The 23,119-nt window shown below is 44.3% G+C and overlaps 1 protein-coding gene across 2 annotated transcripts in view; it reads left to right on the top strand.

The window, feature by feature from the left end:
• The window catches only part of LHFPL2 (LHFPL tetraspan subfamily member 2), a 125,621-nt gene that overhangs the window by 96,326 nt on the left and 6,176 nt on the right, over positions 1 to 23,119 (top strand). Inside the window, exons 1-2 of one of the 2 annotated variants that reach the window (XM_056325339.1) lie at positions 9,557 to 9,619; positions 9,822 to 10,605. In XM_056325339.1, coding sequence (XP_056181314.1) covers positions 10,176 to 10,605 — 430 coding nt within the window. In that variant the 5' untranslated portion in view covers positions 9,557 to 9,619; positions 9,822 to 10,175. Of the gene's footprint in view, positions 1 to 9,556; positions 9,620 to 9,821; positions 10,606 to 23,119 lie in introns of those variants that run through there. The other variant, XM_056325337.1, reaches the window with a different exon arrangement.

Raw genomic sequence — 23,119 nt, 5'->3', positions numbered from 1 at the left:
TCAAGCTGGTAGTATGCAGGGATTTTTTCTTAATAGTACATGACTTTTCAGGCATTGGGAGATCTGCAGCTCTGCAGGTTTATTTATTTGCATTTTCGAGTGGGGAAGACATAATCAAGAGCTTTGCACTACAACCACATGCCAAATTTATGGTAGTTTTTAGATTGCATTTGCTTTCAAAAGGATTAATGTCAGTGAAAGCTTTAAAAAGAAAACTCACCAACCCAATACATAAAAAGGCTGGCTGTCCTGAAGTAAGTCTGTTACCTGTAACCTTGAGGGACCTGTTGAATATCTGCCATTGCCCTGTAGCTTTGTTCTCTTCGATAAGATATGCATGTGGGCAGAATCATGCCCTATAGGGGATGTTGTGACTGAAGTTACGTTCTTCTCTGAAGCAGGTTGATAAGGGTAGTTGTAGAGGTAAATTTGTTTCTTTGCAGATGAATTTGTATTTCCTGATAATGATGGACAAGCTGTTGTGGCATGTTGCTATGGAAGTTATCTATTTCAACAGTGTAGTAGGAAAAACAGTACAGTTTAATAACAAAACTGTTTCTCTGTGACCAAGAAAATCAAAAGTTACTGTTGGAGATAGGATGATTTCATTTAGTATCATTTTTCCATGGTCATACTTGATGGAGAAGGAGGAGTAACTTTGCAGGCAGTGTGTCAGGGCTGGTGATAAACAGTGATAGAGGAATAGCTGAGGTTTGTGTTTGAAGGATGACAAGAGAAGTGGATGACACAGTGCATGACACTGAGGGGTGTATCAAACACCCGAAGTTTTAGGATTGGCATTGGCAGCATTCATGTTCAGTTCCCAGTATTGCTATAGACTTTGTTTTATGACTCAGGAACATCTCCGGAAAACTGGGATGATTAATAATGCCTTCTTCCTTTAATTTTTCCTATGTATAGCAGGAAGGTGTAGCACTACCTTACCTATATGCGTGTATCCACACATGTTCAGTTTTAGTTTGCACCATTAAGTGCTGCTGTGACACAAACCACAGGACATCAGTGACAGAGAGGTGATAGAGCATTTTCAGAGGAAGTGAATCTGAGAAAGGTAAAGATTGTTTTTCCCTCTAGCTCTTGTCAGCTTTTAAAATTTTTTATGAGTTATTCATTTTCACAGTCGTATACATTTTAAAGACAGAAGAGGACTGTTACTAATACCCAGTCTAGCAAGTCAAAATGCATAAAACAAGCTAGAATTTTGTACATGGCTCAGCTTGTAGAAGTATGTCCAGTCTTGGCTTTAGAATTAAATCCAGTTGCTAAAATAAATCATTGGGTTTTTGTTTCTTGCTCTAAAATGGGGTTTGCAGAATTTGAATTACTAGTTCAGATCTTTCTGAGCTGTTTGCAGTGAGCTTCCATTTTAAAGTCTAGAGATCCCAACTGCACACAACATTCCTGTCATTATTAATTAATGAAATATGCAGTATCAGAAACATCTCGTTTCAGTTCTGTCTTGGCCATGGTTAAAAGTTTAGCCATTAATAACAGTTAAAGCTCACATTCAGTAGATGTTCACAAAGATACTGTATGTCTCTTTTTCTCTGAGTACTTTGCATTTTTCCAGACTAGATGAAAGGATTTGCAGGCACTTTTTTCAAGTTTGCTGTTGTGTGTGGTGCCCAGATATTTCAGATGTCTACTTGCCTTTCCAGTACGGAAATATGGCAGCTCTGATCCATCATGACCCTTTTCAGTTACCTGAGTCACTACTGGTTCTCCTCGTCTCCAGTAGAATGAAAAGTCAGTGTGTGCTCAATGAAGGTGTTCCTGTCACGTACACACATTTGTATGCTTTAGTGTGCTGAGCTGCTCATCTGTATTGATTATTTTTGAAGGACATTTCACTTCCAGTTTGAAACACGAGGAACATAAATGGGTACATACAATTTGAAACATGATAGGTTCTCCATCTTACCTGTCATTGGTATCATAGCCAGGTAGTTTGCTTGAGCTGTATGGCCCAGATCCAAAGTGCATCCTGTTCTGCCAAAAGCCCATCCTTTCCGAGAACATTACACATCATGAGCCTGGGGAACAGTCAATGCCTGTGGAGGTGACTTGCTAACTGGTAGCTTTCTGGAAGGACTGGGAAGATTTTTTACTAGCATATGCAGTGAGTAGCAGTGCAAACACCTCTGGGTCCTTCCTGCTTGCGAAGGGCAGTCCTCAGGTCTACAGCCTTGGGTCTGGTCTCAGCAGAGGAATGACGCACCCAGGGCCATTCAGACAGGCTGGAGATCTATAACCTTTGTGATTGCTGTGCTAACTAATGCAGCCACAAATGTGAACGCACGTGGTTTCCCTTCAAGAGTTAACTGAAGCAGTTTCCTTCATAGAAAGAACCAAGGCTGTTTGCAGTGGTGTCTGCTTTGCCTAAAGGCAAATGAGGGGCCCAATATGGTGTCCCCTGTTGGCCTAACTTCAACAGGCACCTCCAGTAAGTGCCTTTTTCTGAAGGTTGTTTGTCCAAAACAGCTTCTCTTCCCTTCTCTTCCCTTTGATTTGAGAGACTGTTCCTTCCGAAACAGTCCTCACATCTTTGATCTGCTGTTTGCGAGGCTTTTCCTGTCTCAGTATTGTCTTTTTAGTAAGCAGTTCTCCAGAGTTTGCTGAGAAGTGGCATAACTGAGTCATTCTTTCCTTTCCTGCCTGTTTTTCTCACCAGCCTCATATTAAACAATAGCCAATACATTAGTATAATAAATATCTTAATACAATATTCATAAATTATTAACAGTAGTTCCAAATCTGTCATGATGAACTCATGGGACTGAATTGCTTTTTACAACAAGCACGGATTCCAAGTTTTTTGGGGCTGACACTCTAGCTAGCTCATACACCCACTATTAACTATTTAGACAGCCAAACCCTAGCTTCCTTTTAAAGTAAAAATCCTTAGTATAAAAATACCAAGGATTTGTTTGCTACCAAATATTAGTAGTACTTTCCTTCTGACGTCCCATTTTCCTCCTGACCACCCTTTCTCCCCCACCAAAGTCCCGTAGAAGCCATAGTTAAGAGTTGTAAGAAGTAATCACAGTACAATGAATTATTTGGGTCCATTTAATGGGATGTTGTAGGTGACCAAGAAAGGGGGCTTCAGATGAGACTCTTGAAGACTGAGACTTCAGTGAGCTAGTGGGGAATCAAGTAGGAAAGGAAATTCTCAATTCCACTCCCAGCTGGTAAATTCCTGAGCAGTTAGGCTATCACTAATTGTAGCCAAGATTGCTCCCTTAGTGATGATTTTTTATGTGATGTGTAATTTTCTCTTGAGATAGCAACAATAGAAATGCTACACATTAGCCTTCCTGAGCCTCATAGGTTTTAATAAATTTTGGAATTGCAAAAGATCTTGAGTAAGTTTTCAAAACACAACGTAATGACTGTAGATTTAAGGAATTTTCTAAGTCAATAAATAGGGAGCAATGGAACAAATCTCCTGCCTCAGAATTTGTGGTTCAGGGGAGATGCTGGAAATCTGAGTTAGCTTGATGTGCTCTTAGTGGGGGGGCAATAAGCAAAGTTTTGTCTGGATGAAGGAAGAGGGAAATGAATCCTGTGTTTAAACCTCCCCTGCAGCTGGTCTAAAAATTTGGAAAGTCTCAGTCTTCTAGTGATATTTCAGTGATGTATTGGCCCCATTAAAGTCAGTGGGAGTTTTGCCACAGCTTTTAATGAGGTCAGAAAGAGAATAGTACATTTCAACTGCTTTTTTTTTAAAAAAAAAAAAGTTGGAAATAAGTTTTATATTCATTTCTTTTACAGTGATATATTCTAGGAACAAATCCACCTGTAATTAGATGACATTTTCCGTAGCAGGATAGGAAGAAGCCCACTTGCAAGATGGGATGGAACAACCATCTCAAGTGCAGCCATAGGAGAGCAACAGTCACTGACAGCATTTTTTTTCCCTTGTTTGTTTGTTTATTTTTTACCTGTTGGCTTACATAGAATTTGGGCATGCGAGTGATAGTTTAAGATTTTACATCTACAGGTTCTGCCTTTGATAGAGGAAAAAGCTGAAGTAAATAGGGCATAATTCAGATGAAAGGCAAGGATACTCCAGTGAGTTTTAACTGTTCTGCTTTTAGTTATTTTTCACATCTTATATTGTGCCAACAAGAACAAGATATGATGCGTTGTAAGTCTACATTCCTTCTATTACCAGCGAAATGCATCTGTCTATGAATAGAGTATGGCCTGTTTTCAACAGCCTGTCACAATAATGCACTCATTAATATGCCTGTGCAGGTTTATCACAGTTAAATATTTATGAGATATGCAAATGTTTACTCCTTTAATTCACAAGTGATGACTAATCAAAGGTTTGCTTTTTGTTCTTCAAGTAAAAATCTCTGCTCTGGAGTGTTGTTTCAGTAGGCAATAATTTGGTGAAAATCCGAAGGGGGGGGGGGGGGAGGGAATTCTTTGCTTGTTCTCTGCTGTTTGTCTGAAGCTATGCAACCAGTTCACTTCTAAAGCACTTTCTCCTGGTTTGTTATTTGACCCTGAATATTTTTTATGACTTTGAAATGTGTTGCATTTAAAAAACAAAACAGAGAGACACTGAAGTAGCCAAGTGTCCTTCCCAGTTCTTGGTCAAGGTGCTTCCTGTGGTGAGTATGCAGTGCTTACCAGGAACCAGTGCCAGCAGAGTTCCTCGTGGTCTGCAGAGAAAGCATACTCCAAACCTTTTAGGACAACTTGTCTTTCCTTAAGTAGTAATTGTTGTACCTGTTCATTTGTGACAGGAGAATGTGACAAACATACCTTTTCCTACATTTGTGAGTCACCTACAAGTGTGTGTGGACAGAAATGCAGAGGTGCATGTTCAGCAAGGTGAATTGGTGTTCATGATGGTGTCTACTGAGAAATGCTGCTCAGCGTGTGGTCTGCTGCTTTGAAGACTGCATGGAAGTTGGCAGGAGCCTGCCTTCTCCTCCTGAGCAGCAGCTCCTGGGGGGACCAAGCGGGAGGGGGAGATTTTTTACTCCATTTATCATCATGCGGAAAATGAATAATCTCCGATGCTCATCTCACATTGTTGAAGTGCTGTCCCTCCTGCCTATGTGGTTTGGTGGCTGCCTCACTGCCAGGCAGGGTGAGCTCACAGTAGACTAGCTTTCTTATCCAGTAACACGTAAGGATGGAAGTGCATAAAGTGGAAGCTCATGTTGACCTGGGTGGGGGTCAGTTGAGGTAATTGAGTCCTGGTGTGTAAGCCTCTTTCTGTTTGTTTTAAATAATTAGTCTGCAAACATCAACATAAATAGGAGCCACTTACACTCTCACAGTTCAGAGCATTTTCATAGTGTTTATAACTGCTAATGAACAATGTTTCAGAGAAAGCAGAACCCTGGCTTCCAAGATATGCACATTTTGGGTTATGAGATGCTCGAGCTTGTGTATTGTAGACAAGGTTTAGAAACTCCTCTGTGTAGCTGTGCTTTGGACTGTAGCAAGCTTTAGAAGAAAATGTCTAATTGTGTCTGGATTTATTTTATAAATTGGGACTGTTTCAGCAGTCTGTGTGGCCTGTTTGTTTAAGCCAAGCTAAAAGCCACTTATCTGAAAATGATGTATTCTCACTCTCGAGCTGACAGAACCAGGCTGGGAAGGACAAAAGCTGAACTGTAGGGTTTAGTCTGAGTCCCTGTCTTCAGTCAGACCTTAAAGGAAGCATGAAGGATGGCCATAACGTTGTTCTGAAGATACTTGCAAGTCTCTCCTACGTCGCTTGTGATTGACTTGAATTTGAACTTTGCAGCTGTTCCTTTCTGTCAGCCTGGTATGCAAAAGCAAAACCTTGCAGTTCAACACCTCTAAAATCAAAGCCTTAATTCAGATATTATAATTTGGATCAGCTTATGACTTTCTGGGTTTGGCAGTGTAAGCAAAATGGAGGGAAGCGTGTTTCTTCATCTAGTTTAGAAAAATAGATGTTATTTATGTACTTAGTATATAGCAATGTTGTGTAGCAAAAGGCAGTAATTGAATAGGCTTAGCTGGTGATGTGAAAGTATAACTTGAGGTAAAGTATCTGACTGTCAAAAATACATCTAAAGAGGAAGAAAGTTTTAGTGATATTTTAAGATGGTTGGTTAGCTTAAAATGCATTTAGGAACTGAATTTTATTCTCTCTGAATGCTGTGAGGATCCGATGTTCTTACTGATACCTTTTCACAGTGTCAGACTCCACTTAATCTGGAGCCTGACCGTGACCGTGTGCAGGGAGCAGAGTAAATGAGGCTGAAGGTGTAGTTTGGATCTGTCCCAAGAGCTGTGCTGCCCAGCTGAGGAACGGTGGGTTTTGTGGTGGGGTGGGATGGTGCTGCTGAGACCCTTGTGCTGGGGAGCTGCTGTAGTGTGTGGCTCACGTGGGCGCTTGCCATGCGGGGATGTTTCCTCCAGGGGCACCCGCTCCCCCAGTACAAATGGTCTCCTTCCACACCTGTACAATTGAACGCAATAGTAAAAATAGGGGGAGGCCCAAATGCTTAAGGGGCGAGCCTACTTTCTCTCATCTGCTTCCTCAGCAAGAATTGTTTTGAATGAGTTAATACCAAAGGGCTTAAAGATCTGTTGTATATTTTGAATGTGTGCTGTCAAAGCAAATATTTTTACAGTCAGTCAGAAGTGGATAGTGGCATGCTGTGAAGAACATACAGTTTCTGTCATGGAAAAAACTTGTCAAAGAATGAGAAACTGAGAGAAGGACTAAACAGCCACTTTTCAGCCTCACAAGGACCTACCTTGAGTTTCTCTTGAGCAAAAATGGAAGAAAAGGGATGAGCAGTGTGCTGGAGAGAAGCTTCATGAAGCAGTTATTTAGCACGGGCTGTAGCTGGAAACACTTTGATGTATGGCATAAACATGTTGTTGGAGCCGAGTGAGAATTGGTTAGGATCATTTAGAAACTCGGGGTGGGGTGTCTTGGAAGGAAAAGGTTAACTACACAAGTGTGACTGAGCTGTGACTTATGTCCAGTACTTTTATAAGCAATCTTTCCTTCCTAAGTCTCACAAAGAAGAAATGCCCCTGGCCCTTCCTGGGCTGTGCGCCATCCTACTGCATATATTTTCTGTCCATCTGCTCACAAAAAGGAGTTGTAGGAGACTGGCCCCTGCCCCTTGTCTGGTCTTGCCATCCTACTTCCTATGTTTCTGTTTGTCTGCTCACAAAAAGGAGTTGTAGGTGAGTGATGCTCCCTTTTGAGGGTATCCCTAGTGCAAGAATAAATTTATGCAGAAGTTCTCCCATGGGTAAGGGGACATTGCACTGGAGATAGATTTTTGTACCAGAATGAAGTACTCGTTACCTGGGGAAAGCCAAATTGTGAAAGTTTCATTGGAAAGCAAAGTATATTCTGTTGAGCTGTAGTTACTGATGATATTCACTAACTTTTAGGTGCTGTGAATTTTCCCTGTGTTGCAAAAAAAGGAAGTATATGTTCCAGTGAAGTCCTCAGATTTGACACAATCTCCGTATCATCTTTAGACAGGCTATTTCACTTGTGCAGTGACTTTTCTGGAGGTGCTGTGTTCTAAAACGTTACTGCAGTTCATTCTTTCACTTGCATTTCAAATGGAAAAGAACGCCGTGGTTTGGTCTTTTCTTCTGATTCTAATATAGCGTCCCATGTTTGGTATCAGTGCCGCGTTTTTGTGGCTGCCAGTATTCATCTGGAGTTTCCACCTACTTAAGTAAACATGAACTTTGTTCCCGTCTGTGTTCAATAAACGGTATTTTATGTTCAGCAGGTACAGAGTAAGCAGTAACTACTGTAATGGGTGTTCAGCTCTTGTCTCTTGCACCTCAGTTAAAATCCTGGAATTACAAAGATGAGGAGTTCACACAGGTGTGGTGCTTGCACAGAAATAAAGATTCTAGAGCGTTTTGGAACTTCTCTTAAAAAATAAAGACATTTTCTATTAAATTATCTTTAATTGTGCAGATGTCATCAGAAGAATGTAGGTTTGTAGTGGACATCTTCTACATTCCAGTTGTTATTTAAAGTGGAAATACTGAGAAAATCAACTTTTTTTTGGCAGGCTGACAGTTCAGCTCTCTGTTATTACAAAGGGTGTATTCGAGTCATCAATGTGTCAGGTTGCTTGAAAACTTCATACTTTCTCCCAAAAAATGGAAAACAAGCTGAACTGTTACCTCAGTATGGCTAAAAGCACAACTAATATATATTTTGCCTTTTTTTAAGGCAATGCTGAAACATTGAACTAGGGGAGACACAATTCAGTTGTTGGGACAGCAGCTTAAGCCTGTGTATCTGCTAGCGCCAGAGGAGCCTGCAGATCTAGACAAGGAAGAGAAATGTGGATAAGATCGTGTAGATGATTCACTGTGACTAGTACAGAGGGGAGTAGAAATTGCTGGATGAAATTCTGAATGTGTTGGAAGTTGTGGGTATGTGTTTCACTTTGCATTCAGTGGGACTAGGATTCTGCCACTGGACTCAAAACTCCTAAGAAATTAAATACCAACCACATGACAAAGCTGAAAAAGAATTGGGGATGTCTGTTTTTCTGGCATCTGCCGACCAGTTGGTGTTTGGCAGCAGTGGGGTGCAGATCTGGTTCTCGACTCTCTTGCCCTCCAGTTCAATGTCATTATTTTGTTTTTTTGTGGGGAAAACTTGGAAGTGCTACGTTCTCATCACAGAGCGGGTAACATGAGGGCATTTCCTGCTCCCACCCTTGCCCTCAGGCGACACAGCTCCAGAGGCGTGTGCAATGACCCGTTCGTTATTTTGAGACCAATATTTGGATCCGAGTTGGAAGCAGTGATCTCTGGATTGCCTCTTGTACTCAGATAAGTGTAACTCTGGGAATGTCATCAGCTACTGTTGAAAGGCAACATAAAGGCTCGGGGAAGGCCCTGGGGAACATTTTGCTGCAGTCCCAGCATGCACAGGACTGTGGAAGCGGGGAATTGAGAGGAGTTGGGAAGCTCGAGGCTGACCAGCAACCGCTCTCGCCAGGGCTCTTGGCCGCTTGGCAGTGGCTGGGGCGTTTCTCCACAGAATGCTGCTTACAGTGCCATAAGTCACCAGGAGCTGCTGGTGTTGGGATCAGTTCAAGACGAGGTGTGTGATGTACCTGCAGGCAGATTGCTTTTCTGGTACAAAGCAGAATATGGAACCCAGGGAAACACCACTCCAAAGGGATGTCACCACGTCACGGGGCAGGCCATCCCCAGCTGCAGTCCTGTGTGCCTGCTCTGTGCCGGGGTTGGTGCAGGTGCAGTCAGCAGGAGCACAGAAGGTGGGAGCGAGGTTCCTTCGTTGCCCGTTGCACCTGGGTGCCAGTGGCACACGCAGCTGTGCCCGGCTTCCATCCCAGAGGCACTCCCTGCAGCCTCCCCAAGCTGAAAGCAGGAACTACATGTCTGTGAAACTCCTTGAACATGTATGAACGTTTTTCTGGGTAACTGCCAGCAACCTTGGTAATTTCAACCAGAGGAAGACGATGGGGGTGTGGTGGTAGGAGTGGGTGGGACTGAGGGCTGTTATTGAGACCTTGGTTTGCTAAGTGCTTGACAAACACCCACAATGGCATGGGGCAGAGCAGATACTGTAAGTATGGCTGGGCAGCCAGAGATTAATCACTCCCGTGGGACAAACCCAGGAGGTTTTCAGCAGGCTCTGTCTGATGGGCCCTTGTTAGAGCTTTGGCATGTTGATGTGGATCTGTGCCAGATCGGGGCTCGTTGTGGGGATGGAAATGAAGATTTTTTTCTCACTGCTGGTGTGTTGTCTCTTTTTTTTTTTCTTGTAGGTGTGTGATGTCAAACAGTGGGCAGTCCTTGTGGCCTCCCCCCCCAGCCTGCAGCGTCATGTGCCAGTATGAATATTAAGAAAGAGAAGAGCACTCCAGAGCTCAGCATCCCAGACAGAAAAAAGGAGGAACTAAACGGAGAGAACAAATGACTGCACTGCTTGCAAAACTTGGGGCTGTTCACTTTTTCTCTAGACAAATTTCATCTTGGCCTTTGTGAGAGAACTGAAAGAGCAAGTAGAGCAGCCACAGTGATTTTCTTTGTCTTTTTTTTTTTCTTTATTTAATTTTTTCCCCCTTGTGCCTGGATTTTAAGACTGTTGGCTGCACTGATCGCAAGCACTGGACATCAATATGTGTCATGTTATTGTAACGTGTCGGTCAATGCTGTGGACTCTCCTGAGTATTGTGGTGGCTTTTGCAGAGCTCATCGCTTTCATGAGTGCAGACTGGCTGATTGGCAAAGCAAAGACTTCAGGCTCCGAGGATGTGGACAACAGAACAGGGGGGTCGCAGGAGCCTTATCATCCGACGCTGGGCATCTATGGGCGCTGCACCAGAATCTCCCACATGCAGCTTTCTAGACGAGACACGCTTTGTGGTCCTTACGCCGAAAACTTCAGTGAGATTGCCAGTGGGTTCTGGCAGGCAACCGCTATTTTCCTGGCCGTGGGAATCGTGATTCTCTGTGCTGTGGCATTCGTGTCTGTCTTTACTATGTGTGTGCAGAGTATTATGAAGAAAAGCATTTTTAATGTCTGTGGGCTGCTACAAGGGATTGCAGGTACGTGTATTTTGAGAGCAACTAAAGATTTTAATTCTGAGATCATTCAGCTGAAGTACAGTGATTCTGCCCTGTCGACAGACAGTCTGCATTAGGCAGACTCAAAGCGTTTCTATATGCTGGTGTTTATTTAAACACAACTGAAATTTATAGCATGTACTACATTGACATTGGCAGGAGAATAGTAGCCTGTGTGCCAAAATGAACTGACCAGTGTTGCTTTTGTTTGCTGTTCAGTTTTTTCCCTCTGCTTGGATTTTTTTCAGTAACAAAAACTTCTCTCCTTTGTTACCAGCAGAGAACAAAGTTTATAGTCATGTTAAGGCAGTCTATCTCCCTCTCGCTGCTTTAGTACTTTTTCTGTGGACCGAAGGCAGTTCTCTCAGTGTCTCAGAGGCTTTATGACTGTGGTGAGAGCAAATAACACCCCAGGGACAAGAACAGCCTGCAGTTGCACACCCAGTTCTTCAGCGTTTTCATGCTAAGCAGCCTCCTTTAAGGCTGTGAGCCTGACAAGCGATGCCTTACAAGCAACCATTCCTTTAGCTAGCTTATTGTTCAGCTGCAGTTACACAGCCCAGTGAGCTTATCTTTTCATTGTCCCAAGTATCAGCTGTGCTTTGCTTGAAAAAAAGAATTGGTTCTAGAGATCTGGTGTTTCTGCTTAAAGCCATGGATTTTACAGAGATTAAATGAGTTAGCAAACTGACACTGGACAGCTGTAGTTACAGAAGTATTTGGCTTTCTGTACTCGCCGGCGAGCTGTGGGGAGAGCCTGTCCCATACACAGGTTTTCATCTTTTGTGCTGTGTGCCTGTGGTGTCCTGGAGGAGGATAGTGGTCTTCTGCCCTACCTCTGGCAGCCCTCAGAGATCTGTGAAGAGGGAGGAAATGAGCAGGGTCACCTCCTCTTTTCCTTTTGGTGGTGCTCTTAAGCAGATGTTTCCAATTCATAACATGGTTTCATTGCTATAAAATTAGGAGATTTAACTTGTTTGCTCAAAATGTGAATCCAGCTTCTCCCCTCCTCACCTCTACTGAGGCAGCCAAACACACCTGTGGTGGCCGTACCTAGGCAGGAAGTGTAATGACAGGTGTTCAAACTTTTGTGAAGCTGGTTGGTTTCATTTGCGTAGTTGAGACCTAAAATAAGCTTATTCTCAACATAACATGGAGAAGTAGGCAAAACCTGAATTTGCTGCCTGCTGCAGCCCTCCAGGACATGCAGCCTGGGTCATGGACCCCGGTGATGCTGACTCCTGAAGCACTAGCACAGTGGCTGTCATCATCATCCCCCTTCACGCATCTTTGGTATAGAAGTGTACTGCTTATTTCATGTCACCCACAATGTAAGGTTTGTGCTTCTGGGGCAAAATTAGATCCCTAAATTGGCTCAAGATGCTTCTGTTCATGTGATAGCGTACAGTTAGCAGATGAATGTTCTGTCGATAAAAATTACAGGTTTTGCTGTAGTCACTCCTGGTTTACAGAATTTACCAGAACCAGTGCAACAAGGAAGCAGTTCTGCAGTGTAGACTAAGCCAGTGGACAGCTTTAGCTCCTTGCTTTCTTACCCTGTAGTTTGGAAATAATTCATGAAACCTGTTTTTCAGGAGATGACATTACTTCTTTTCTCTTGGAGGGGTATTTGTATGAGAGAGATTGGTTAGCAGCGTAAGTAGATAATTGGCATGTCAGACTTCGGTCTGTTGGAAGAGTAACTTTACTTACCATCCCGATACCATCTCAAAATATCTAATCTAAGGTCAAGATTAGCAGGAAGTAGGTTCTTGTATCTTAGAATACTGTTCTGGAGACCATGTATTTGTGAGAAAATATATGCAAAGTCAGTTTTATGTTTTATTATCAAACCAGCTGTACTTGTATGGGACTTGTGGCCTCCAGAATTGAACAACACAGTCGACAAAGCACTTCTTAACGTATTATGGCATAGATCAGTCCTTTTTGAGTTGTACTAAGGATAGAAGTACTTCCCTTCATGTATTTCAGATAAATGACACAGCATGAAACAGGGTAATAGGAAGGTCACTTTACTGAAATTGTTGCTATGAGAAGTACGCCTGCCAGTATCTGCAGCCAGGCGTCTTGTGGCTAGCAACTAGTTTTCTCAAGATTAGTTTTATTGGGTCTGCTGCTACTTTTGTGCCAGTAGCATTACATTATCTGCTTGCTTAGTTGAAATTATTTTTCTTATGACTTATCACAGCTGTTAATTTCAACTTTCTCAGTTACCAAGTTTTGGAAAATGCTTAAACAAGTTGTTCAATAAGAACAGTTGTCAGCATGGTTAATCCGTATGGGGATTATGGTAGCTAAACTAAATCCCTGACCAGAGAGCAAGACGCAACCCTGCCTTAATTGTTTTAAGCGTAAGATCATTCTTTCAAATGGGAACAATTCTGTTTTCAATAAGCATGGGAGAAGAATTCACAAAATCACTTTGTTTATCAACCTGTATCAATCCAGTATTTGCAAGTATGTCAAACATCTCGTTTTCTAAGATGAGATGTGCCCATGATACAGTCATCCACAGTAACTCAGGATCTTGCAGACTTAATCTCATTTGAAATCTCTGTATCTTTGTGGTGGAGATTTAATATAATTAAAAACATACAACAAGTTAATTTGTTCCTGGAATTCATCATGAAAAAACAGTAACAGACACCGGATATATCTTTTCGGTCTAGCAGCATTGGTTGTGATCTGGATGATGCCTGTGGTGAAATTACAGAACAGAAAGGAGCATCATTATGGCCCTTGGACAAACGTGCAAATTCTTATTTAGGTCAACAGGAAGGAGCCATACACATATCTGGTCCATAGAGGGTGGGTTTGGTTGTTTGGGTTTTTGTGTGGTGGAAAATCAGAAATACAAAGGCAGAAAGAATATGTTTAAACTACTGTAATTCCTTTGTTATAGAGCAAGACCTTCCTACCACTTACTTTGAGTCTTCAGTACCTTTTGGAGATGTTTGAGGATTGTTTCATCTGGAAAAGCATCTTTTCTTTGCAATACTGTGCAAAGAATAGAGCTGTGTACCGGAGTAGTTGATTACTACCTAGCAGCAAGAATACCAGGCAGACTTTCATTTGAATGTATTTTTGGGGAAAGTATTCTATTTTTACGCTGTGTGAATTGCTTGAAATGCAGAGGCTAGAAGAGGCAGCATGTTATTGTACGGTAGCTGATACGAACCAATTCAAAGTGAATTTTCACAGTAATCATGTTGTTAGAGGAGGTAAACAACTGGTGGTCCCCTATTGGCATATGTGTTTCCAGGCCTTGTTTGAGCTTGGAAACTTTGCTTTGGTGCTAATATAATCTAAACATCATCTGGCCTCAAAGGAGAGTTGGGGGGGAGCTTAGGACAGAGCCTAAACCAGGTTTGGCTCCCATCCCTGACACAGTTTCTTTTATGGAGTTCATCATCACCAACTTTTCTTGGCATTTCTTTTTTAACCCTTAAGGGCATGGCTGGGCAGAGCCACCCGATACGGTGGCAGGGTGGACACAGGCCCTTCCCCGCAGCCGGCATGTCTGGCTGGCAGGTGAGCGACAATCTGCCAGCTACATCCTGACTGCTGGAAGCTAAATTAGCGGCACGTACCTTAAACCCTCAGCAGGCCCCTGTGTTTCCTTGTGGGGAGCTTACGCCATCGTGTGCCTGGGAAGGCTCTGGGGACAGTGGAGCGAAAAGGGTGCTCGTGTGCCAGGAGGGTGGTAGGGTTCAGTTTCTGTTACTCCTGCTTTGCTGTGCTGAGTTGAGGCTGCACTGCCAGCAGGTTTAACGAGAGGGGGTAAAGTAGCTCCTCTCTAAAGTCTTCCCAGAGTGCTGGTGGCTTTATCTGGGAGGCCTCTCATGGGTCACCCTCTTCGCACCACTTTGTTTGCAGTCTGCTGTCTCCTAGCTCAAACACAGCTTGATTAAACAGGTTTCTGACAGAAGCATGAAAAAAAACCCCAAACATGTAGAAATCAGGTTGCATCAGTCAGGAGACCAGCTGCACACCGAGCAGTGTCTCTGGTGTGATCAGGTGAATGCCTGGCTGCATTTTGCTGTGTGGCTTAGCAGGCTGGGCTGCTGGCAGTTAACGACTTTTAACATATATATGGCCAGTCAGACAGAGCAGAGGTTTGTGTCTTCAAAGGCCACTGCATGTGGGCTGGGAGCATTAGGTTCTCCAGGCCACTTTGTTGGAGTCTGTCTGCTTGGTCCCAGATGCTGCAAGTTTAGGCTTTCCTCCTGCAATCCATCAGTTTCTCCTCCAGCATTGCTGGGGGGTGACTCAGCTTCTTCCTTTCCAGGCTCTGGGAGGCTGGTTTTTCCCTGTGGTGCTTTTCCTGGTCAGTCACAGGCAGTGAAGTCTCTTCCACAACACTTTCTGTTTTCAGGTATATCACAAGCTGTCCTGCATTCATTCCTCTGTCCTTTCCATGACTTTTTTCTCTTTTATTACTGTTCATGATTCAATAGTTAAGTGCCAGGAGTGCAGCTTTACACTCCAATGCAAAGAAACTTCACCATTTTCTAAAGTGAAGGGGTTAAACCCACTGTGAAGCCAGCTGTGTCTGTAACAGTCTGTCTTTGCTGCTGGAAGAGTATGTTTTGTATCTCGTGCACTACGAAATAGTTCAGCATATTATACTCATTGGTCATAATTTCTGTTTGGGAGGCGGGGTGATTAGGAAGATGGCCTGAGCAGAGCGTGATGGGAATAATCTGAAGGGGAAGAGGATCTGGAGCTGCTTTTGGGGGTGTATGAAGTAGGATCTGGCTGTGCAAGATGGGCTTGTGATGCATGGGGCCATGGGGCTGCTGCTGGAAGGTAAGGAGGCTGTTGGGAGTTGTGGAGGAGGAAACTGAGGAGGAAGCTGGAGATAGGCCAGGACTTTGCTCAGAGAGGGGATAAAATGCAGAAGGAGAAGCATGCTGCTGTGGAGGGGCATGCGGCTGCAGACACACAGAGCATGACACAAAAGGTTATGATAGTTGTAGTATTCAGTTGTAGGCAGCAGCATGCTATAAGAAAGCATTATTTTGTATGCAAAAGGGCCAGGCTGGTGAGCAAGGAAGAAAGTACCTTGTGAACTCATGTTGTTTCCTGCAGGCAACAGAAGCTATTGCTCAGGAGGGGAACCCAGGCAGGGAGTGCTGAGCGAGAGTGGTTTTGCCCTCGAAGGCAAGGAAGCTTCTTGTTTGTCATTCTAAAACGCAGAGCATGCATTTTTCAAAAAGCATATTTCCTCTTGGATTGAGCTCAGAGTTTTTCTTTCCTGATGCCAGAATTCTGAATTCTTGGGGTGGGAAGAAAGAAGAAAGGCGGGGCGGGGAGGGGGGTGGGGGCAGGGGGAGGATTTCTAATGGAAATCCTGACAGTCTGAACTGCTTTTGCTGTCTGCGGTATAGTGCTTCCTGTAACCTATATGGCCAAATGCCAACATGACATCTAATACACAGTTGGCTGCTGAAAGTTCAAGCGGAGGGAACTGCTGTGTTGGAGTATGCCAGGGAAGGAAAATTGAGTTCAAGTGCTAAATTGCTGTAGAGCCTGAGGGAGAGTATTAGTAACTTTAAAGTAGTAAAGTGAAAATTTCAGTGTTTTGTTAGATTGGTGTCAGCTCATCTCCTGCGCTACCAAGATGGGCATGTGGGAACCCATAGACACCCAGCAAATTGTAAATGGAATAGAAAAATAAAAAGTTGGTTTTCAGTGATCAAGTTTGACAGCTGATTTTCTCAGCAAGCATAAACATCTTCCAACAAACGGTGCTCAGTGTGATATTCTCATGCTACCTGCTGAGAAATACTTTACTGTGGCACATGCATGCTGAAGTCTCTTGCCTCCACCAGTGTAGGTGAGATGCCAAGAACTTCTTTATATCCCTGCTCTGGCGATGCAGGGTGAGAGAGTGCTGGCTGCCCCCAGAGGGGCCTGAGGGATAGCGGGAGGGTAGCATCTTCCTTTCCATCAGATTTTTGCTTCCAGGCCTCAGACCGAAAACCGATGCATCTGTTTGTATATAGGATGCAAACAGTAGAAGAATATTTAAACTCAACAGATTCTATGTTTTCACTCAAATGCAAGAAAAAAGGTGAAAGCGGCCCTTACAAGATGGGGAGCTAACCTCTGCTTAGCTTCTGTCTTTGGTGTGCCTGGTGTGGTGGTGAAGGAAGTTGATGGGTTTGAGTCTTGCTTCTGTCCCCAATGCAGATGACCTGCACACTGCTGGTGTACAACCCATGAAGCCACCCGAAGTTCTCCCCTTCCTGCATCCCCCCTTTGCCTTCTCACTGATCTCCTCTGCAGCTCCTCCCCGCCCACATCCCCGAGGTCGTCTTTGTGCTGCAGGATTAGTATTGAAGAGGTGTAATGCCATGAAAAAGATGGCCTTGTAGCCCTTATACCTCTTTGCTTAAGCCAAGGCAGGTTGTTGCTTTGGCTTTCCTTACAGAGCTGTGGTCAGGAGGCTGCGGTTTTCATTCCCATTCTGCTGATTCAGCATAAGCAATTGATGGTTTGGAGGGCACAGCACTCACTAGTTGTATGGCAGTGATCAAGGTTATGGTGCATGGTGTGGAATGTACTGTCTTCTCTGCTTCTTTCATGGATGGAATAGTTGACACAGCCTGGTACTTCTTTCCCTGACTCAGGAACCTGCTCAATTTAACCATCCACAAAGTTTCTCATTTAGCAGCTTGGAGCCTTTTATTGAGGTGTCATAGAGCTTCATTGGCTTTTAAGGTAAAATGTGGGAGATGACTAGCCCTTGCAGCTGCGCCTGAGCAGTGGCCCTATGATTGGAGAGGTCTTAGGTTATCTCTGCATTGCTGAAAACTTGTAAACATTTGGCTTTTCCACTTTAAGGTGCTCTATCTTGACTTAATTGCTGGTTAGCGTCTGCTGTATGGAAGCCCCTATAGTGTGGTGACATGACTCCACGTGACTGAGAGGCAGCGAAGAGGCAGTGGTATCATTTCAGGGCTTGGGAGTGACCTTACTTGGAGTCTTCACATCTCCTTGCTTCCCATCTAATGGGGACTCTCACCACATACATACAAATTATTAAAAGCTAATAGCAAATTTGCCCTCCCCACTCCTAAAACCAGGAGTCTGTAGGCTCACACTTTGTTACGGAGAAGTCCAAGCAGTTAGATCACACAAATACCAAAAAAACAAAACCCTGAATCATGATGTCATTCTGCCAAAGCAACCCACATCAAGCTAATAAACTGATCTTATTTTTGGCTTTTTCTGTGCATAGCAAAATATGCTTAATAGTTGAGTCTCTGGCCAGTAGTCCCCTGCACTGTATTCCTGTCCCTGTTCCCACACTCCAACATCAGTAATGACATCAGAAGTTCATATATGTTTGCATAGGTTTGGTTATGAATAAGCACCTTTGATTTGCTTAATAAGTGGGCAAAGACGCATGAGCAAATGGTATAGTTAATTTACTGTTGAAAAGAGTAGGGATCTTACCCTTGTCCTCAGCGAGGGGAAGGCAGTGGTTAAGGAACTGCTTTTTCTTCTGGTAACTGCTTACCCTTATATTACACCAAGACAATTTGAAAGGGAAAAAAGTATATACCTGTGCAGGTTTTGAGCCATTAAATGGTTGTGGTTTAAACTGTTCATTCTCCTGCCTCAGCTTCTGGTGTGCCAGGTATGCTGAAATCTCTATGTGGCTGCAGTCTCTGCAGTGTTGGCAGGTATGGAGGTACATACCAGCAGCCATTCCCACCCTCAGTGGCCGTGCTTCCTATTTATCCCAGATCTCCTTTGCTTATGCAAGCCTGCATTGAATGTGGTGGTGTCCTGATTTTGGCTATGATAGAGTTAATTTTCTTTTCACTAGCTGGTACAATGTTGTGTTTGCTATCTAGTATGAGAATAATGCTGATAACACGCTGATGTTTTCAGTTGCTGCTAAGTAGTGTTTATACTAAATGAAGGACTTTTCAGCTTCTCATGCCCTGCCAGTGAGAGGCCTGGAGGGGCACAAGAAACTGGGAGGGGACACAGCCAGGACAGCTGACCCAAATTAGCCAAAGGGATATTCCAAAACACGGGGTGTCATGCTCAGTGTATAAACTGGGGGGAGCTGGCCAGGGCTGGCTGATCACTGCTTGGGGACTGCCTGGGCATCAGCCAGTGGGTGGTGAGCAATTGTATTGTGCATCACTTTAGTTTTTTCCTTGCATGCCTTTGGATTTTATTCATCTCCCCCTTCTCCCTCCTTTTTGTTACAGTTATTATTGTTGTTCTTATTATCATATCCTGCTCCACTTGGATGTGCACAAGCCTGTGGGGCTGGATGGGACTCACCCAAGGGTATTGAGGGAGCTGATGGAGGTTAGCCAACAAGGGCGGGAAGGAGGATCTGGAGAATCACAGCCCTGTCAGCCTGACCTCGGTGCTGGGGAAAGTTATGGAGCAGATCACCCTGAGTGCCGTTGCATAGCATGTACAGAATGACTAGAGGATCAGGCCCAGCCAGCATGGGTTTATGAAAGTCAGGTCCTCTTTGGCCAACCTGATTTCCTTCTACGACAAGATGACCCACCCAGTGGATGAGGGAAAGGCTGTGGATGTTGTCTGCCTGGACATTAGTAAAGCCTTTGACACCAGCTCCCACAGCATTCTCCTGGGGAAACTGGCTGCTCATGGCCTGGATGGATGTACTCTGCTCTGGGTTACAAGCTGGCTGGATGGCCGTGCCCAAAGAGTGATGGGGAATGCAGTTACATCCAGCTGGCGGCCGGTCACCAGTGGTGTTCCCCAGGGCTCACTACTGGGGCCAGCTCTGTTCAGTATCTTTATTAACACTCTGGACGAGGGGATCGAGTGCACCCTCAGTAAGTTTGCAGATGACACCAAGCTGGGCAGCAGCGCTGATCTGCGGGAGGGCAGGAGGCTCTGCAGAGGGGTCTGGACATGCCGGACCGATGGGCCGAGGCCAGCTGGATGAGGTTCAAGAAGGCTCCGTGCCGGGTCCTGCACCTGGGTCACACCAGCCCCACACAGCGCTACAGGCTGGGGCAGAGCGGCTGGAAAGGGCCTGGTGGGAAAGGGCCTGGGGGTGCTGGTCGGCAGCCGGCTGGCCATGAGCCAGCAGTGTGCCCAGGTGGCCAAGGAGGCCAGCAGCACCCTGGCTTGTGTCAGGAGCAGTGTGGCCAGCAGGGCAAGGGAAGGGACTGTCCCCCTGCACCGGGCACTGGTGAGGCTGCACCTCGAACCCTGTGTTCAGGTTTGGGCCCCTCACTGCAGGAGGGACGTAGAGGGGCTGCAGCGTGTCCAGGGAAGGGCCACGGGGCTGGGGAAGGGTCTGGAGCACAAGGCTTGTGAGGAGCAGCTGAGGGAACTGGGGCTGTTCAGCCTGGAGAGGAAAAGGCTCAGGGGGGACCTTACTGCTCTCTGCAGCTGCCTGAGAGGAGGATGGAGGCAGGTGGGGGTGGGTCTCTTCTCCCAGACGACGAGTGACAGGATGAGAGGAAACAGCCTCAAGTTGTGCCAGGGGAGGTTCAGATTAGGTATTAGGAAGAAAGATACTGTTTCCCTTCATGGAAGGGGTGGTCAACCATTGGAAGAGGCTGCCCAGGAAGGTGGTTGAATCACTGTCCCTGGAGGAGTTTAAAAAATGTGTAGATGTGGTGCTGCGGGATATGGTTTACTGGTGGACTTGGCAATCCTGGGTTAATGGTTGAACTTGATGATCTTAAAGGTCTTTTCCAACCTAAATGGTTCTACGATTCTATGATCATTATTATAATTAATATCATTTTATTTTATTTTAAATTGTTAAATTATTCTTGAATTCACCCACAAGTTTTACCTTTTTCCCGATTCTCCTCCCCATCACTGCGGGGATGGGGCAGGGAGCAAGTGAGCAGTTGTGTGGTACTTTGTTGCTGGCCTGAGTTAAACCTTGACAGGTGTCCAGGTAGGCATTGATCTTAATGTTACAGATTTTTCTTCCGTTTGTGGTGCAGCATTTCCCAGTGGGCCAGAAGCCGTCTCCAAGACACTAGGGCTTGTAGGATCTCTCCTTTCTTTTTCGCTAAAGACCTAGCCTCTGGTCAGCTGCTTGCGTTTGGTGGGTCTGGCAGTCGTCCAGGGGGATGGAGAGCAGCAGCAGAGGCAGGTCTGAGGCTCTGTGGTTTGAGTACTGTAAACAGCACTCCCTTCAACGTCTCAGCACAACCCTCACCCCTTTCCTACAGCCAGCGTGGAGTGCTTGAGACCACCACGTCAGCTGGCTTGAGCCGGCCTCATTAGCTCTCATCTGATTAAAATGGGATTACTGAATGATTTCACAGGGCTGAAGGTCTCATCTGATTCAAATGGGATTAGTGAATCATTTCACAGGGCTGAAGGTGTCTGTTACACAGCGGCTGAGTAGGAGGCCATCACTTTGGTTGTCTGTCAGTGGATGAAGCAGTCAAAAGGATGCGAATGGTGACCTGGTAGTATTCCTGCTGGGTAGGGCTCTATCAGGGAAGGTCTGCGTATGTGAAAGCCTCCTTGGGTTAAGCTAGCATAGTACATTTCTACAAATACTTCACATGTGAAATTGTTCAGGTAGCATATTAACACTTTGGAAATATAAGCAATAAAGACAGGGTTATTTTGCCTGGCTGCTGCAGTGCCTTTGGGCTGCGCCTTAATCCTCTGTGGTTGCACAGATGAGAATGGTTGATCGGGATCACTGCCACTGAGGAAAGCACCCTCCTGCACTGCCTGCATGGTGTTGGGCAAGGCTAATCCCTCCCTGCCTTCACCCTTAACTTCCTCTCTTGAAGTGGTGTTGCTCAGTTGTGCTGCCTCATGGAGCCTGTTGCAGTGCCACCTCATTGATCACAGCTGCTTAATTTCCTGTTTCTTCAGCAGCATTTAAAAGCTTTTTTACTATTTCCTAGGAAATGAGAAGATAGTTTCAGGCTCTGCAATGGAAATTGGCTTTGTTAGTATATTCTGTTGTTAATATGGCACAAGAGCAACTGCACAGGAGACTGGCAAAACTAAGTAGCGTGCCTTCGCTTGGCTAAACAAGCATCTGCCTAACCCCTGTCAAAGGATAGAATGAAAAAAGATTTTACTCAGGTCTGACCCCAGCACATAACGTGACATACAAATGCCTGCAGTGATAGACCAGTCTGTTGGTTTTCCATGATGTTAGCCTGTGCTACTGCAGTGTTTAAAAACCAGGAGGAGCAATTCCTTGCTGCAGTTCCAGGCCCTTAGAACGGGTAAAGTTCTTGATGCACAAATACAAGAAGGCTTCTCCTGTAGATAAAGTGTTATTGAGCTGTTTTCAGAACATTGTGGCACAACAGTGTAGTCTGCTGTATTTATATTGATATTTCACAATATGCTGTAATGTTTTGCTTTGGTGTTTTAGGAGAAAGGAGTTGCTTTTACATCATTTGAATATGGAAGGGCCAATGTTTACTAGGTTGTTCTTAACACTTTCTGCAAGTGGGTAATTAGAGACTGACAATAAAACGTTATGTGGGCAAATTGCCTTCAGTGAAAGAAGGGGAAGATGTCCTCTGGAGACAGGCTTGTACCAAAGAGTTTTAGATGAGGTCACTGGATAAAAAAGTCATTTTAATAGTTTTCTGTTGTCATTCCTAGGCATCTGGTGGCATTGTGTAGCTTTCTTTCAGACCTCTGTTTTAAGGAATCCTTAAGAAATCCTTAATTTCCTCTTAGGAAAGGTAACTGGGAGCTGGCACCAACTAACAAAAAGGAAAAAATAATTATGAAAAATTATCATACTGATTTAAAGAAGTGGGGTAGAGCTAATTAAGAAGTAGGAACAAGAGTTATGCGTACAGAAGAAGCTGCCGTCCCAGCAGAGCAGCTGTGCTCAGAGACAGGGTTAAACGTGGGACAGAACAAGCCTGAGCTCTGCAAGCCTGTAGACAAGTGCAGTGGGAAACAGTTTGTAATGTTTGCAAAATGAATTTGTTCCTTCCAGCAGGAGGAACAGACAGCAATAATTCCACAGGTAGATTGTCTGTGAATTAACACTATGATTTACTGTACGTCAGCATGAAGTGAAAGTATTTGTGGCAGAAAACTTTTCTTCAGTCAGAGCACTCAATTTTTGTTCTTCATTCTTTCTCTGGAGGATTGGCTTCTCTTCAGAGACACTGAGACAAGAGCAAAAACTGATCTGTTAAGAAAAAGAGATCTGTCATTAGTATTTATTGTCCTCCTGCCAGACACATCTCAAAGCAAACTGTCAACAGGAGATAATTGTTGTTTATCAGATTATGATGACATAAAATTATACAACACACAACTGAACTTTGTACTTTAAAGTTTTCAAGTCCATAGTGAAGACTTTTCTCCACATTTTTTTTTCATCTGTGAGAAGATAGCTGTAGTTTATCAAAATATGACCTGTAATAAATACTTCTCCAGAAATTGTTGGTACTTTTTTGAAAAAGTTCTGATTCAGCAAGGTCCTGGTGACTACACTTGA

Source organism: Falco biarmicus, chromosome Z (genome assembly GCF_023638135.1).
Source record: "Falco biarmicus isolate bFalBia1 chromosome Z, bFalBia1.pri, whole genome shotgun sequence".
In the NCBI taxonomy this organism is placed as follows: domain Eukaryota; kingdom Metazoa; phylum Chordata; class Aves; order Falconiformes; family Falconidae; genus Falco; species Falco biarmicus.
This window is presented reverse-complemented; position numbering and strand designations above follow the sequence as displayed.